The sequence below is a fragment of the Phalacrocorax aristotelis genome, chromosome 8, assembly GCF_949628215.1.
Source record: "Phalacrocorax aristotelis chromosome 8, bGulAri2.1, whole genome shotgun sequence".
NCBI classification, from domain to species: domain Eukaryota; kingdom Metazoa; phylum Chordata; class Aves; order Suliformes; family Phalacrocoracidae; genus Phalacrocorax; species Phalacrocorax aristotelis.
The window spans coordinates 22,652,148-22,670,327 of record NC_134283.1 but is presented as its reverse complement, the minus strand read 5'-3'; the positions used below and the strand labels follow the sequence as shown (position 1 = coordinate 22,670,327).

The 18,180-nt window shown below is 42.8% G+C and overlaps 1 protein-coding gene across 10 annotated transcripts in view; it reads right to left on the bottom strand.

The window, feature by feature from the left end:
• Nucleotides 1-1,751: 1,751 nt before the first annotated feature.
• The window catches only part of CNOT1 (CCR4-NOT transcription complex subunit 1), a 68,616-nt gene continuing 52,187 nt past the window's right edge, over nt 1,752-18,180 (bottom strand). For 4 of the 10 annotated variants that reach the window (XM_075101820.1, XM_075101823.1, XM_075101822.1 and 1 more), the window contains exons 32-49: nt 16,832-16,972; nt 16,625-16,729; nt 15,961-16,080; nt 15,227-15,421; nt 12,838-12,980; nt 12,216-12,324; nt 11,957-12,126; nt 10,623-10,875; nt 8,665-8,913; nt 7,919-8,082; nt 7,524-7,641; nt 6,966-7,067; nt 6,528-6,701; nt 5,019-5,168; nt 3,732-3,912; nt 3,202-3,334; nt 2,964-3,098; nt 1,752-2,820 (exon numbers count right to left, since the gene is read on the bottom strand). In XM_075101820.1, coding sequence (XP_074957921.1) covers nt 2,742-2,820; nt 2,964-3,098; nt 3,202-3,334; nt 3,732-3,912; nt 5,019-5,168; nt 6,528-6,701; nt 6,966-7,067; nt 7,524-7,641; nt 7,919-8,082; nt 8,665-8,913; nt 10,623-10,875; nt 11,957-12,126; nt 12,216-12,324; nt 12,838-12,980; nt 15,227-15,421; nt 15,961-16,080; nt 16,625-16,729; nt 16,832-16,972 — 2,721 coding nt within the window. In that variant the 3' untranslated portion in view covers nt 1,752-2,741. The remainder of the gene's footprint in view (nt 2,821-2,963; nt 3,099-3,201; nt 3,335-3,731; nt 3,913-5,018; nt 5,169-6,527; nt 6,702-6,965; nt 7,068-7,523; nt 7,642-7,918; nt 8,083-8,664; nt 8,914-10,622; nt 10,876-11,956; nt 12,127-12,215; nt 12,325-12,837; nt 12,981-15,226; nt 15,422-15,960; nt 16,081-16,624; nt 16,730-16,831; nt 16,973-18,180) is intronic. The other 6 variants (XM_075101826.1, XM_075101828.1, XM_075101827.1 and 3 more) reach the window with 3 other exon arrangements.

Sequence of the window (18,180 nt, the reverse complement as noted above, 5' to 3'; positions counted from 1 at the left end):
GCTGAGGGGAGACCTTATCGCTCTCTACAGCTACCTGAAAGGAGGTTGTAAGTCACTAGTGATGAGATGAAATGGCTTCAAGCTGCATCAGGGGATGTTTAGAGTGGAGAGTAGGAAAAATGTCTTTACTGAATGAGTGGAAAGGCATTGGCACAGGCTGCCCGGAGAGGTGGTGGAGTCACCATCCCTGGGGGTGTTCAAAAACATGCAGACTTGGTGCTTGGGGACATGGTTTAGGAGGCCTGGTGGTGTTGGGTTGACAGTTGGACTTGATGATCCTAGAGGTCTTTTCCAACCTCTGTGATTCTATGATACTTGTGTAAATAAAGGTCTGTTCAACCCTAACTTCACCACTGGGTGGTTCAACATTATCTAGTGCCATGTTGGCTCTTCTCTTCCTACAGCAGACTGGATTTCAAATTAGGCACACAGTGGATCGAAAGGTTAGTCTTCACTTAAACACAAAGCACATTATACCCAGAGCCTTTGCTGGTAAGGACACTGGTAATCCTTGGGGAGCTGACACCAGCAGAGTTTACTTCTACAGTACCAGCCGCACGTTCCTTACCTGCTAAGAGGATATCAAGTGCTGCAGCCTCCATCCTACCAGCCCAACTTGTGTTATCAGGATCTTGGCAGAGTCTGTCCACCTTCCACCCCTCTTTACACCAGCCTAACAGTTCTTAAAGGGAGCCAGCCATGTACAGCAGCATTAGTACAGAACCAGAGAGACCTTTGAGCTTTGAGTCATTAGGACAAGTCAATAAGCTCTGCATATGGTTTGCTAGAATTAACTGGCAGGAAAAAATCCGTGGCATCTGACTAGATAAAAACTGGTTGCTGGTAATTCTCTATATCCTAACCCAATACAGGAGGAAGAATAAACTGGAGTTGCAACACCAGAACCAGAAAAAAAAAAAACCACAACTTCAAAAGGCTTAATTTCAGCACAACTGCTGAGCTGCCAAATAAATGCCAGGGAATTGTAGGATCCGGCAAGAAACTACTCGTTTACACACAGGCAACTGAAAAAACACTGCCAAGAAACAGGTCAGAGATAAAGAATTCCCCTTGAGCTGCAGGCCACTGGCACAGTTGGCTCAGTGGGCCCCTGGATCTAGCGTTTAGTCTGTGCAGCAAAAGCACAGCCAGTACACAATCCCTTAAACCTGAGCAGGAAATCCTGACCTCTCCACCCCATACAACTGCAGTCAACTAGCTTTAACAAATAGTAATGTTATCTAAAAAAGAAAGCAGTGAAGCTCTGTTTCCTAGTATCTGCCAGGTTGCAAGGCACAGGCTAAAGGAATTTGCAGCACTAGCAACACTGAAGCCACCTACCCGTATTACAGCTAACTAGCAACCTTGCACAGATCCTTGCTGAAAGCAATTATCCTAGCAGGGCACAAGTCATGAGAAATGCAGCTGGTCTGCTGTCTGTGCTCTGTACCCCTCCACTACAAGCAGTCTCCTTTTCAGCACAACTTTGCCATGGACAAATTCTGCTCCTGAACTCGGAACTAAGATCCTCCTGCCTCCAAGAACTGTGTCCTCTCCTTTTGTGCTTCAAGGCAAGGCCTATAACAATTCTCCCCTCTGACCTCAAGCTAGAAAACAAGCTCAGTTGCTCTCAATAGGCAGTGGCCAAAACACACTGGAAAACTGCAGGTTTTGGATGTGTGGAACAGACTTGGAAATATCAACTGGCCAGGTAGGATGGAACTACAGAGAATAAGCACAGTGGCACGTGCTGCATGTCATGACTTTAATGTATAACTACAGTATGCATACATACAAGAAGTGGGAGAACTAAAGCCCATGAACTAGAAAGGCTACAAAATACAACACATGGACCAATACTTTACAAAACATTCAAAATCCTTACAAAATGGGCTGTATTGGTCCTTTGGGTTTTTTGTTTTGTTTTGGTTTTTTTTAATTATTTTTTTCCCTTTTTTTTTTTTTTTTACAAACTTATACTGTATGGTCACAGGATGGGAGGTGGGAAAAATTTACAAGTGTCAAAAAAAAAAAAGCTTTAGGCCTGGTCTCTGGTTTCTTTACTAAAAACAGCTGACCCTCTCCCAAAGGGCCTGAGGTGTGTCTTCTCCAACGGAAAGGAGGCATTCTCTGACTGCCACTCCACTTGCTGTGTGTCAGCATTTGATGAGGGTGGGGGGGAAGCAACACTGAACCTAAACCCCTCCCCTCACCCCTCCCATACTCCATAATATTCCCAATATTCCAAACACATCCACCTTTTTTTTTTTTGTAAAACAACTTAGTGATTTAAAGGTCCCCCATCCGCATAAAGAAAAAAATAAGTTACATAATATTATAACTGGCTTCTCAATATTCTTTGGGAGTCTGGGAATGTCAGGACAAGGAGGTCTGCCCCAGACAAGTGCTTGGCATCAGCAGCTGCCCCTTTATTACAAGCTGGACAGGCACCAATTACCCACCTGCCTTTTACACAACTTGCACAAACCCAAAAGTCCAGACAAACATTTGTTCCTTGTATTTACAAAGTGATATTCACATCAACTTCAGGATTTTGGCCAAAAGTCAAAAATTTGTTTCAAACTTTGGAACGTGTCCACATAGACTTTCACCCAGGGTCCATCCATTGCATCTACCCGATCACAGGGTCTGGAAGGTCAGGAGGAGCCTTACAGAGTCTTCTGTCAGTCGATGGGATGGGGACCTCCAGGCTGGCATGCTTAAAACAAGATGCAGCTCATCTAACTGGCACCAGTCCCTTCCATGACTTGCTGGGCCTGCTTCTGCCCCATGCAGCACTGTGCAACTGACTGGAACAACCTGAACACAGAAGCAATGCAGCGTTAGGTGCATTTAGGGCAGCAAATGGTGCTTCTGCTACGAAGTGCCAAAAACTCAAGGTACATCTCAGCCCCTGCTTCAGAGGCATTGTTTTAGTGATTTTATGGGTAAGTTACACTCACTTCTCAATTTCTGGAGCGCAGTGAACAAACTCATGGTTCCAGAACTTAAACGCTGGATTTTTTATCAGCTCAATGAAAGTAATAAGGAGACCCCAGGGGTGAGGCCTATTTACAATCAGTCGTTCCAAGAGAACCCTGAAATCCAAAAGTGAAAACAGTTAGAGCTCAAAGATCCAAAATATGAAGGGAGGGAAAGCAAAAAGCTGAATGCAGGCAAGTTAAATGCCTTCCCTCTCACCTAGTGATCTGCTCCTGGATAGCCTCAGTGTTGGCCTCCGCAAACAGGTACAGCATGGTGCAACTGAAGTAGTGTGTGTGACTGTTGGGATATCGCAGCTGATTGGCAATTGCGTTCAAGAAAAGGTAACGGCCTGCAGAAGGGGAACAGTGAGTACACATGGTCTTCCTTGCACACACACAAAAAGAAATAAAGCAGCAACTAGTATTGCTTACAGTGAAGGTCTGTAAGCCTGCCTTATGAAAGTACAAGAAACAAAAACAAGTGAAGATATGAAAAAGCTTATCAACCCAAGCTGATGGGACAGTAAGAATTCAATTCCTCTTCTTTGAACTTACTTCTCATTCCCTTGAATACCTTGAACGTTTGCTTTTAATACTGCTCCTGTATTCAGAGTTTAGTATCTAATGTAGCATTACTTACTGTGAAGTCACCAGCAGCTACATGAAATAATCTTCTGTATTTCTCATAGCCCAATGAATCTACTGTTAAATTTAACATCACATGAACTAGAAGTGTTTCCAGCTCACCTTCAGTGTCCAGGTCTACTGCCAGATTCTGGAAGATGTCCATGTGAGCCGAGTGGGTAATAGTGCTCATAGAGGGTGTGCTGCCTTTGTTGTGAATGTGCGCAATAGCTTGAGTACCTACGTAGAGCACCAGTGCATTAATCAGCTGGATGTTGTAGCGGTTGCCAGGTTCATTTGATACCTAATAGCAAAGATATGAAAACCATTAACATCCTATGTTCCTTCAGCGATCTAAAGTACAGCATGTACAACAACAGCATCCAAGTACTTTCTTGATTATACAGACGACAACATAGACATCCACAAATTCAATGTAGCATTTACCTTTTCGTAATATAGCAGGTTTTTTTATATATATATGTATACACACACATATATACACACACGCGCGCATCAAAATGTTGACAGATCCAACAGACAATATTTGTACTCCCTACTTAAAAAAAAAATAAAAAATCAGGTGAAGGCAACCTGCATTCACAGCAGTGCCACAGGCTGGCTGAAATGTACACCACCTGCATGAATGCTTCAGCCTGAGCAATTTTCCGAGAAAGTCCAACTTCAGTCCTGTTGCAAGCCAAATCATGTGATGTGTTAATGCATGCAGTTGCCTAAGAACACTGAACTGGGCTCTAGCTAATTTCCCTCCCCCCCCCCCCAGCATTAGCATGCAGACCCATAGTTTTCAATAACTAGCAACAATGAATCCATTTGGAGTTAAAATTTAATCAGACTCTAAAAAACCACAATCAAGTTCAATAAAATCTGTTGAATCTCAGACAATGCCTGGATAAACAATGCTGGAGTCATGTGATGGAAGCCACAAGACTCTTCATCGCAGACAAAAGCAAGCTTGATGAACTCAGCTCTGACTACATTACTCACTAAAGATCTGTGAGGTTGTGCACAAGAGACATGCAAGGAGAAGAATCAAAGTTTTAGAAAACCTTACATTTTCACTTACATGAGCATTTGGCAGCTCATGCAGACAAACCCAACTGCTTTTAAATTAGATCATTTTAGGGTTGAGGGTTGTTAAAAGTCAGTGTTCCTCCTTCCTTGAATTCCACCTGGATAAAACTACTTAACACAGACACAAACATTCTGCTAGAGAGCGGCAGAGGAAACATTCAGGGAAGTGTGCATTTTCAGGGGCTTTTCTACTGCCTGAAATACATGCTTGCTGCACACCAACAAAATTCCTGCCGGAAAGGAGGGTGACTCAGCCAACAAGATCAATTGTCCCACACTATTTAAATTCAGCATCCTCAGAAACCAGCCACTCACTTGTAGGTTGCTGCGCAAGTCAGACAAAAACGTGACCGGAGAACGGGTTTTGAGATAGGAATCCAAGTCTTTCTTGAACTGAGGTGGCATCACTCCAGTGAAATTTGTGAGTATTCGTGGGGCAATATTAATCTCACTTAACATGTCCACCTGTTGAGAGAAATTCCAGTCAATCTCTAAAGCAAACTGCAAAAGCAGATCTGTAAGTGACACTACATCAACTACTGCTGTTGATTGCTTTTTCCTACCAGCAATGAAAAGGAAACACTAGGCTTCTGCAGATTTCAGAAGAAACTTTGTCTCTAATGTGCAAACTTAACTCTCAAAGAATTGAGAGTAGAGGATAAAAGAACTCAAGGGTGAAGGCTGTAGGGGTATTCAGTCACTACCTTTGAAGTCTCCCTATCTACACTGAAGAGTTTGGTAGCTTAAATAAGTACAAACACCTACATAAGTCAAGAACAGTCGTCTTCAATCTCAGGAAGTGCTAACTGAAAGAGTGTCACAGCTTCACTCCCACCATCCTGCATAGCTTAGGCAAGAAAGGATAATGGGACAATGCTTTAGAAGTGTGAGAAGCATTGCTCCTAATTGTTCCACGATAAGACGACTGGCACATGCCCAAAAACTTAATCAGGTAACATTAACGCTTCCCAAAGTCAATCCCCATTACACAAAAGGCTTGCTTCAGAATGGTGGTTTATCTCATTATTTTCAAGATAAGATGGTGTCCATGTTTCTCACCAAAAAGTGTTTACAAATACATAGTGCTCAGACACTAGTTCTTCAGCAATTAGTTAACTGAACTCCAGTCCCCACGCATCCTGCAGAGTACAAACTAGATCATCCAGCATGAGCTGCATGAAACCGACACAAGAACTGTTAGTCGAACTTTCAAACAGGTTTGCTTTAGGAAAGCCACAAAGTCTGCATAAGTAGTCTGGTTTTCAGTGACAAATGAGACAGTAAAGTGACAAAGATGCCCTTGCCCCAACACCATGTGCCAGTCAGATCTAGGAATGCCACCAAGGCAGTTTCCCTTTGGAAGCATAAAAGCCCTCTGGCTTTCCATGCAAAAGCTAGGTTCTTGATGCAGTTCTCGTGTAACACAAGTCTCGACAACTTGTCCTTTCAGGTTTAACCTGCACAGACTTTGCAAGCAAGCTAAGTACCTACAGATGCCAATGAAGCCACCCAGACCAGAGTCAAGCGTTGTTTCCAGTTGCAAATTTCATACAGAACAAGGATTGCATCCCACTCTGTACGGAAGCTGTCAAACATTGAGCGTTACATACATAACTGAAACCTATATACTTTAAGTAAAAAAAAGCTGGTCTGCCAGCTATGTCACTTAAGTTTCAAAGTACCTGTTAACTTCTGAATGGTTGTGTAAATTCAAGTATCTGTTAAATTGTTCCCAAAATTTCACAGCCTCCACCAAAAAAAAGGATAAAGAATATTTGGAGTATAGAAGCTTCCCATTATCAATCTCACGAAAGTAAGTCCTACCTTTAAATTGGGGGTGAAAGGGTCTGGAAGCCTCATGTTCCGTGGGAAGGCACTCAGGATCAGATTCCTCAGCTGAATACAGTTAGGTGGGATCACATCACAGAACCCGTAGTGGTAGTCACAAAGAAATTCTGGGAAATCATGCAACAAGACCAGCAACACTCGCAGAGTGCCCTGTGAAATTAAATATATTAAGAGGTGTGTAACTGTTGAAACTGCCCAAGAGCTTGCAGAGCCATCCTTCTATGCCATGTGGTTAACATCAACAGGAAGGAATTCATCTGGGAAGGAAGCCTGCTTCTGTCCCACACCAGATTTGCATTTAACTCCAAGAAATAAATTATAAAACAACCGTAAATACTATTTTGCTACCAGAACACCTCTAGTTGCACACAACTTTGGTTGGAAGTAGCATCTATAAGCTGATTTTTTTTTTACCTTGTAAAGAATTTGCATAGGTTTGGTGAGTTCCACGTTTCTAAGGAAAGGAGCCAAGTACTTGAAAAGATCAATCAGTAATTGGGCATACATAGGCCAACCCTGTCAAGTAAAAAGAGGCAGGTGGAAAATGTGCGACGAAGAGTAATTATCTTAAGTTCAAAACTAAAATTAGATTGGTCTTCATATAAACCTGGATCAAAGTTACATCTTACTCTAGCAGTGAGCATAGCACAGCTCATTTCAAGGGTTTCAGCTGCATGTCATGCACTATGGGTGTCTCCAGAACACACAACATGCCATACTGAATTGACAGGATTTGGTCTAGACTACAGCTCTTCCAAATTTTGACAAAGGCATGTTTATTAAATTCAGTTCACCCCTATATTCCATAGTTTATCGACACAAAGACTCTCCTTCATGCTGTTACGAATATGGAAGACAACAACAACAGAACAGCCATGCCACTAATGCACTTTGAGAGGTGTGAAACCGCACCACACCAGATAAGCATTCGTGTCAGTTTTTTAATTCAGAAGAGATAAACTGCAGCCACACCTTCTGCTGTGGTGTATGTGCCAGCATTCTTGCAATAAATATCCGATGGGAGATCAGTTCCAGCCAGGCATAAACAAAACCTGGAGCTTTTGTAGGCCTCAGGATGTGAAATGTGTTACTGAAAGGAAAGTTAGAGCAGGTCAGAAGTGCACAGTAATAAGACTGCTTTTCAAAACACTGAGGGAAAACATACACAGCCCTAAAAGCAAGGCATTTTAGCATCTTGGGTTTTACCAGTCATCTTCCTTAAAACAAGGAAGTGGACAGTCTACAAGAGAACCAGTTGTTCCAAATGTCATTAATGTACCACAAAGAAACAGCCAGATGGTCTTTAGATGAAAAATTTTGATCCTACTAAGAAAGGGTGAGCACTATGGCCAGTCTCAAATACATACCAGAAAGCTGTGAGCGTCTGAAAGTTGATGGTCTCCAGCACATGCTCAGGAGCATTTAATTCCAAGAGCAACATGATGAAAATGCGATGGTAAGGAAGTTGCTGAAACTCACTCTGCCGAACATCATGGTCTTGCAGAAGGACTCCCACCACAATACCAAGGACCTAAAGAGATCAAGAGGTTTCAGTGGTGACAGCACGAATTATTTTGCAAGTCAGCCTATAGATAATACTTCAACCATCATATTGGAAGCATTATGGAAATTAATATTATATTCTGCATCAGCAACTCCCAACCACTACACTTTGCTCTCCCTGTCCCGTGGATCACAGTCACAATGACCAACTGGGCAGCATTGGAAGGTCTTAACTACCTAAGACCATCTAGCCATAAACCAAGTACGGTAAGAGTATAGACAAGGCCTTCACCAAAATCAAGGCAGACACCCAAGAATCACCAGCCTTAAACCACACTTTGTAATGCTGCACAACAACAGAAGTTGACTTTTTCATTTCAAGGCACAAAGGTGAGTTTCAGGTTTGTTTGATATGGAATCTTTGTGAGCAAGAAAGCTGCTTGGCATCCTGATGCTCCACTCAACAGTTTATCATTTTGGTGATCAACCATTAAAGTCCTCACCTGATATTTCAGCAGTAACCTGCATTAAGGCCTACATTTCACATTTATCAGCAAAGGTACACTCAGTTATGCACTTTAAATGGATGAGCACAAAAAGGGTTCCCAACCTTATTCAGGAGGTTGATCTTTGTAACTGTGTTGGTTGCCTCCCCAGAGTGCTTCACTAGCAGTGCAATAAGTCGCACAAAGGCATCCAGATTGTGGTAACACTTGGCTCGAATCATAGTGGGGTTGGCAGCAGGATTATGCTGCTGCTCAGCCTGAGCACGATAGCTGATTTCAACACACATTTCGGTGCAAAGACGGAAAAAGCGGGTGATCAGGTCATCTGTTTTCAGAATTCCTTGCTGGTGCATCTATCCAGGAAAGGAAAAAGCCTCAGGACCATAACCACAGAAAGTTCATTTTACAACTTATTTCAAACAACACACACTTTACAAAGCACCCACCTTGCTTGGCATAATTAATTTTTACCACACTCTGAAGAGAGATGCATTGCAAGCTATCTCTGCTACTTTTCCCCAAGATTAATATTTTCAAGACAACTTGAGGGTGGAAACACAATTCTAGCAAAGGAATTTACTAGCAAATAGAGTCTTTTTGATCCCAATTCTTTTCAACCATCAGCATAACTGAGGAGCCTGTTTCAGTATCAGTTCTGCCACCAGCACTCAACCTCACATGAAGGACAGCAAGAGGTGGCAGCAGTTTAGTCTGTCAGCCCTTTTGAAGCCCACACAGGGCGTACAATCTCTGGGAAGGGAAGATTTCAGCTGCTAGCTCAGGAACCACCAGTACTTTGCAGCAACATTCTGCAGAAGTAAACTGCATTTGGAGAGTGAATTTTCCTTACAGGAACGTTACATGCAGAGGAAGACTGGGTGGGCTTTTTTGTTTCTTTTGCTTTGGGGAGTTGTTTTTAATAATAATACAGGAAACCTCTGGATTTTGAATATTGCATCTCACTTCTGAACTCCTACTGCACAGACATGAAGCTACATAAATAGAGTAATTATTAACTCTTGGTGAACTTCTAGCATTTCTGGAGAAACTTTTTTTTTTAAGAAATCAATCTATCTGCCTTCAAAGTTCTATGCTCCTTCTTGTCCTGAAGACTAGTGGAAAGGAAGCAACACTATTTAAGCAGCCAAAATGATGGTCATTTAAGTTCTGTAATGAAACCTTGTTTAATGCAAGTTAGTACAAAATACTCCTTTAAACCCCATAGCTAAGTCTGTAAGGAAAAAATATAAAAAAGTGTGATAAAAGAGTGAAGCAAGACAAAAGTGCATTGAGTATTATGAGTATACTATACTGCAGTATATTTTATAACATACTTAAGATATAAAAGGGTGAGGTCACATTTAAAGAGAACACAATGCGAACAGACTAAGTCAGAGACTTCCTTTCAGCTGCAGTCAAAGAGCTGCCAGGAAGGGTTTTAGTAAGATGAGTGCAGATATATAGGGATTTTGTTACCACACATGTTGGGCTACTGAGGGCATCTCCCTTCTCAATTACACCTGGAAGGCAGATGTGTACTGTTCATAGCACCTGGTAAGGTGCCCTGGAGCAAAACGTTGGAGGCTGTTTAAATTTAGACACCACTTTAGCTAATAAAGTTTCAAGTTTTTCCTCACCCTAATGATTCCCATTAGAAAAACGATTCCCTTGTTCAACATGGTCTGAAACAATTAATCTGCACCTCTATCGATTCGCACTTTCCTTCTGTAGGCTGTCAGAGCTTTTACCGTTACCCATAAGGAGCAACAGTAGTCAAGCTTCATTATGCAGAGTGTGTCAGAACTATTCCCTACAGCCACCTCAGCTGCAGTTCTTTTCCCAAAACTCATGGTCTGAACTAACAGCTTGTTGCTACAGTATCTGAAGAACATGATTTGGTGAAGGGCAGGGGTTTCTACCGAACTTCACCACCAAAAACAAACAAAATTTTGATAGTTCACTGCCATACACCTGAAAGTTTCAAAAGGATGCCTATGTTACTGTTATAACACTGCTTTAAAATGGAGGGCATCACACCCTACTTATGTTGAATAAAAAGCACCTTTCTTTCCAAAAGTTCTACCTGTCCAACAAATGCAGAGAATGCTTTGGTACTGTCACGGCCCGCTGCAGCTGAATGGTAGAGGTTCACCCACTCCCTCAGCAGGTATTCTGCCTTCTCCCTCAGACCTGGCGGATCATCATACTCAGAGGCTTGGGAAATTCCTGAATGCATCATGAAATTGGGACCTCCATGAGCACGGTCAATCATTGCTTCATAGTTTGATCGGACCACTTCCATCAGCTGAGGTAATCTAATGCAACAGAGCAGAGCAAGAGCTGGGTTAGAATTTCTCCTCCCCCAGAAGGTACTGGAAGCTCAGTCAAGTATATTTGAAAGAAAGCAAATTATTTCTTGTACTAGATCTTCCTATATTCCAGCCCTCACTGGAATAGCAGAAATAAGTCATGAAAGCAGATAGATTTATGACGAAAGAAGGAACACTGGAGTCATAAAAGCTTTGAAGTTCCACTCCAATTCATACAGCAGTGTGTTGGAACACAGCCCCACAAGTATGAGAAATAGCTTCACTTTTGCAGACTTCAGAAGCCCTAAAATGCTCCGATACACCAAGATACCAGCGATAAAGAGCCTGACTGAGGCACTAAATTTGGCTGCAGTGAAAGTCATACAATGAAGACAGTCTACCCAAACCAACTGCAGACAAAAGGACCTTTGCTTTGGGACCTCCCACTAGCAGCTGTGTTGGTAGTGGCAGCCACTGCCACCACCACCAGCCACCTGCTGGTTGTTCTCACAGGAAACTGGAGCTCTCCAAGCTCCAATCCATGTCTCTGTCAACCTAGCAGCAATCGCTTCCAACTTAGTAACAGGAGGCCTGCAAGTGCCACAGGTATTTCCAGATGCTGTGGCAACATTTGCTCCCAATTATCTGCTGGTGGATGATTGCTTTGTAGACTCTAAACAAAATTGTCTAGAGAAACAAAGGACTGTCTAGTCTGATGAATTGCTTGTGATTAAAAAAATTAACATATTGACACCTAGATATTTAAGACAAACTAGTAAGAATATTGCCTAAATTTGAGATAAAGCACGAATTCAAGCAGGTTTCTCACAGTACCATGGTATTCTGGAGCACAGCACATAGAAAGATTTTCCAGCTCAACCACTCCAGTTTAACATGATGATGCTGCTGCCTCTATTTCAACATAAAATCAGCACAATTACATTAGAGTGACAGTTTAAACTAATATACAACTGCAGCCCTAGAGGAAGTTTAAAGCCATATGATTGAATGATACGAGACACTGCCTATGTAAATTCCAAATCATAAATGAGCAAGAGAGACATATTGCACGGTATTTCAATCTCACCCTTCTGGGGCGTTTCCTCTGGAATGAGCATTGATCCTCATGAGTGTCTCAATTGTGTGAAACAGATCTGCCTCTGTTACGTGGGCAACGCTTCTCTCATCCACCAACAGGATCTTTACCAGCTGCATAGCAAATGCTACAGCCATGTAGTTCAAGCCATTCTCCATTGACTATCAACATGAAAAAGGCAATTAAAGTTCAGCCACAAATCTTATAGTAGACTGACCATAACTCTTCTCCAAGAACCGGTTCCCTTTACCTGAGCCAAGTGAAGGTCATACTGCTGCATGTTAACAAGGTGATTGCGGATTAGCAGCTCCACAGCTTCAACATTGTACTTGTACTCATCTCTGCATTCAATCAAGCACCTGAAGAATTGAACTTCTTTCAAAAATTGTACTTCAACAACAAGCCTCTTCAAGAGCATTCTCTAAGGTAATGTTTGAGTTCAGAACAGTCATCAGCCTCAAGCATTTGCTGCCCAGCACAACTGGTCACAACAGCCCTTCAAGAGCTTCAGTTTATTCAGCATAAGGCAGCTCTCTTCTGAGAACAAAGTGGCACATCTGCCTAGCTGAAGCTCTAGTGCTTCTGCTGCAGGCTTATTTGACAGTGTGACAACACAGAGACATTCTCTATAAAATGGGGGGACCCCCCCCCAGCAGCCTAATACTTAATTCCATTAAAGATTGCTGTCATGTTCTAGGATGAACCAGCATTATGAGAACATCTAGTTACTTTTCACCAAAAAAGCTGGTTATTTTTTGTCTGTCCCAGTTGCAGCAATGCAAAATATTAACAGGCAAGCGATTCTGAATAACACAGTAACTCCGAAAAGATGAGGAAATCTACATCAGTGTTCCTGTTGTCTCATAACTGACCTAGTAATTTGTTTATTACACCACGGAGATCCATATGCACGGCCATCCTGCAAAGCCTTCAGCACAAGCAGATGACACTCACGGTAGCGAAGCAGGAGGTCAGCATCTGCCCCACTGGTGGCATCCAGTAAGCCCTCTACAGCCTAGAATAGATGCAACCTGTTAGCAGAGGAAAACACAAGTCCTCTTCCAAATCTTCGGCAAATTACATTAGCAAGAGTTATCACCAGAAGACTTGACAGACATGCAAAAACCAATTTAGTCATTGTGCTGACCCCTTTATAAGATTATGTGAGGTTTTACCTACTACTGTGGCATCTACATGTTCCCCGTACACAGCTGTCCTACAACAAACAAGCCTACAGTCTTCTCTCTATGCCCAAAGGCTTCACATATGCACCAAATAGTACGAAAGGCTGCACTGCATGCATAAAAAGGAGTGTGGCCAGCAGATCGAGAGAGGTTATCCTTTCCCTCTACTCTGCCCTAGTGAGGCCACATCTGGAGTGCTGCATCCTGTTCTGGGGTCCCCAGTTCAAGAAGGACAGGGAACTCCTTGAGCAAGTCCAGTGGAGAGCTAGCAAGATGATCAGGGGACTGGAGCATCTCCCTTATGAGGAAAGGCTGAGAGACCTGGGTTTGTTCAGCCTGGAGAAGGGAAGACTGAGGGGGGATCTTACCAATGCTTATAAATATCTGAAGGGTAGGTGTCAAGAGGATGGGGCTGGACTCTCTTCAGTGGTGCCCAACGACAGCACTAGGGGCAATGGGCACAAGTGGGAATGCAGGAAGTTCCAGCTAAACATGAGAAAAAACTTCTTTCCTGTGAGGGTGACAGAGCAGTGGAACAGGCTGCCCAGGGAGGCTGTGGAGTCTCCTTCCCTGGAAACATTTAAAACCCGCCTGGACACGGTCCTGTGCCCCCTGCTCTGGGTGTGCCTGCTCAAGCAGGGGGGTTGGACAAGATGATCTCCAGAGGTCCCTTCCAACCCCTACCATTTGGTGATTAGTTTGTGCTGCAGCTTCTGTAAGTCAATGACTCCTCACAAGCAATTCTGCACATGGCTCACGAAAAACTACATGAGAAAAATTTACAGAACCTGCCAGAGGTCAGCTATTGGGTCCCTTAGACAAAGAGCTGCAGCACTCAGATGCATCTGTGCTAGTCTTTAGCAAATGGAAGAGGAATCTAACAGGGGCTGCACAATTTACCCGGTCAAGTCCTAGTCATAGGTATGAGCATTATTAGTCAAGAACAAAAAGTCTCCCTCCAGCTTCAGTTACTTTCGTTTTGCCACTGTTCTTGGATCCTCATGCAGACGGCTCAGTATTCTTCCACTATACTCAATGGGATTTTTCTCCACATCTGTCGCTATGCTCTGCATTACTACATAGGCAGTGATGCCAGCTCAGCTCACAGAGCTCACTACAATACTCCCCACCTGTTATAGTATACTGCTTCTGGCTGGGATGGAGATCATTTTCTTCACAGCAGCCCATATGGTGCTGTGTTTTGGATTTGCGCTGGAACAGTGTTGATAACGCATCAGTGTTTTGCCAACTGCTGAACATCACTTGCACGGTATCAAGACTTTCTATTTCCTACTCTGCCTCCTCCACCAGCAAGTAGGCTAGGGATGGGAAAGAAGTTGGGAAGCAACACAGCCTGGACAGCTGATACAAACTGAATAAAGCGATTCCACACCGTATTACACACGCTGAAGCCCTGCTTTCCAAGGAGTTGCTACACATCTGCCTGCTGATGGGAAGTAGTATTTGTTTTATTTTTTTTGCTTTGTTTGTGCACACAGCTTTTGCTTTCCCTACTAAACTGTCAATCTCAATGAACAAGTCATTTTGCCTTCCCTCTATTTTCTCCCTATCCTGCAGGCAAGGGGAGCAAGCAGCTGGATGGATGGTTGGCTGTTGGCCAGGGTCAACACACCACACACACTCATTTACCAGTTACTGCAAAATACAACGCACAAGTATGCAGCTATAAATCCAGTACTACGGTCAATATTATACACCTACACAGGCAGTTCAAATGTTGTCTTAGCCTCCAAATCATCCTGAAATCAAAGACTATTCTCAAGTGCAACAGCTCTCTTCCTGCCACATCTGAACAAAACTCCCGTAAGTCCCAGCATTCTGTACCTGCTTCTTCCCACAGCAGCGTGGTCACTGTGTGTACAACGCACCAAGTGAACACCATGGCCCTCTTCCAATTTTATTTACTGAATTTCCAAAGACAGCAGTTGCTCAGTATTGTTCAAGCAAGTTCCACAGGATGCATGCAGATACACAGCCATCAGCAAGACAATCCCCAAGCCAGATAAGTAATAAATTCTCCTGTAATAACTCATGTAGAGGAGTTGTTAACACTCACCTTCTGCAATAGTCCAAGTGCAGCAATAGCATCACGTGAGTTACGAGCCACTACCACAGCCTCCAAGAGGCTGCGCAATGCTTGAGCTTGAGGATTCATGGCCAGGGTGTGTGGAATGGACTGCAGGTGCTGCTCCAGTTCTGTCATGCATTTGTCATAGATCTGTGCTACATCATCTGTAGCCCAAGCTTGCTGCTTAAGAGAAAGTGGGAGTGATTTTTTCCCCCCCCCCAAGAACTGTGTTTGCAAAACTGAAATACTGCTTGGCTTCTCTGCTTCAGAAATTTAGACTTCAACAGTATTGCAGTTAGTTACGCTGGCATTTGAAATAAGTATGAGCATTTAGGCTGCAGAAATAACTAGCAACCAATTCTAGCAGTCCTTAAGACCAAGTATGAATACAAACACCTGCTCATTAACTCAAAAATCCACGCTTGCCATCCAAGACCTCTCCAAAAGTAACCCGAGATTTTAATGCTTCACTGCTACTAAAACTATATGTAGTAATCATAACTTGCAGCCCTTGTCCCAATTTGGGTTACAAACCCCTAAGAATGGATACAAGTTTTACGTTGCCATTAGTTTGACATTAAAACTAATGCATCTTTCAACCACTATTTCCAGGCAATACAAACGCCTGAATCTTACTAGTCTTCTAGGAAAGGACACAAGTTCTGCAACATTCACCAAAATGGCTATAGTATTCTCAGGGCTATTAATTCAGAAATCTTTACCTTCATAGGCTGAGCCAAGAATCCTGTTGGCTGAGTTAAGTCATTGGTAGGCAGGAAGCCAGGGACATTGCGTGCAAACTCTTCATAAACAGCCAGCTGTTTTGGGTCCACACCTCCAACCTTTGCAACGAAAAGAACGGGCATTAACCTTGTTGTTAAGCACTGCGGCAGTAAGAAATGAGGGCAGTTTGTGTAACAGGTAGCTGCTCAGCCACATTCTTACACAGAGTGGCCTAGACATCAAGAAGTAGGATTCAGCTGCTCTGCACTGAGGTCCTATCTCTCCTGCCACACCACCTAACAGGAGGATTTTGCTCTACAGCTGCAACTCTCATTCCCAGAAACCAGAAGAACTGAATACTGGCTTCATGCATGTCTGATGCGTGAGAGAAATGCTCTGTGGAGAGCACACATCCTTTAAGGGAAGAAAATATAAAGGAGACAAGACAACAAAAAAGACTAATAACCTTTCAGTATAAAGAACAGCACAGAACAAGAAACTAAGGAAAATTATATGAACACTCCTTTTGGAACAACATATCCATGTATTTCCATTACTAATGAAGCTAACATAAGGATTGCTCAGCTGAAGCTGTGCCATCCACTTTCATTATCAGAAGGGAAGAGCAGCAGCATCAGAACACTGCTCAGTTAATATCCTCACCTTTAACCTGATCTGTTCTGGCATCCGCTCAGCCTGGTAAGTTAATACAACAGGATCACAGTACCGACGACCCTCTTGTCTAGCATGTTTTCTGAGCTCAAATTCCTGAGGAAAAAAACCCAAACACCACACTGAATTTTAGACACTGAGTCTGGATGTATAAGAGCACACATAATACTTTTAAAAAGACAGCAGCCCCATACTTACAGTTGCAAGCCTCTTGTCCATCTCAGGGCCTGCCTTTTCCACAGCTGTCTTCTGAATAAAGCAGCATGCTAGCTCACAGTTATCCTGTGCTAACTGGGCAGCTGCTTGCTCCATCATGTCCCTCTGTTGTGGGGAGGCTGCCTATTGAAAACCACAATAGTCAGTGAAGGCTGTAAATTCTCCCTGTATATTACTAGCCTTAAAATCTGCACCACTGCCTATACAGAACACCAGCAGTAAAAAGGAATGCTCTTAGGAATGCACTCTCTTTGCACAGAATATACAATAATAAATTTAATTTTGCATAGCTTTGAATAAAACATGCAGGGAAGATGACAGCAAAGACTTTCAACAAGGAACAAAACAGCAGGAGGTTCTCTATCTTCTCCACCAAATTATCTCCAGGGCACAGAAATAAAGCCCTGCTTTAGACTGATGCATGTACAACAGATGCTAACGCAAGAAAAGCAAGCCGCACATCACAGCCTAAAAGTTTTTCCACTTCCTGGGTTGCAATCAGAAGATATAAAGGTGGTTCACTAAATGCAAAAGAGTAGTCCTAAGCCTTTTCTCAAGGGTTCCCTTTTTGATACACATTTTCTTCTTTCCTTCTAGGACTCTGCTTCAAGAGAACCCTGAACAGATGGACTTATTTTCCAGGGTGCAAAGCAGCATCACTCACTGAGAATGGAATACACATATAAATGCAGACAGCCCAATGTATTTGGATTTCCTTGTCCACTAAGATCTACCCTTATTTCATTAATTCCTTAAAACTACACAGCTTCTTTCAAACAAAAGAAATTCTTGCCTGTTAACCCACTTCGTACAATAAGCCAGATGTGATTTTTTTTTTTTTTCATTTCTTGTACAGCACTTTCTTCTGCAACACAATGTTTTGTATAATTATCTCTTAAGAAAACCTCCTTGATTACAACTGGTCCTCTATCAATTTCATACATTTTCAGGGATAAAAAAACTTGACATGTTGCTACATTTTCATACTATTCACATTTTTACAAACGCCGCAATACACTGAAGTCTTCCACAAAACTTGATTTACTTCTGCCTATACACATTCTTCCGTGGCACATCACGCCTGGTAGATACCCACAACTCTAACACTGGTCTGCACTCACCCTGCCTCCCCAACCTCAGTGTCACACCTCTACCTTCTCGTACCACCCAGAAGAAATCAGCACTTCTCCAACTGCCTTCCTATCTGAACTGTAGTCAGATCTGATGAGACATAGCAAGACTACACACCAGAGAAATATTTGTGCCCCTCTTACCCAGAGGGCAACAGTGCTTTCCTTTATGGTTACTAGCTTGACACCCAAACTCTGTTA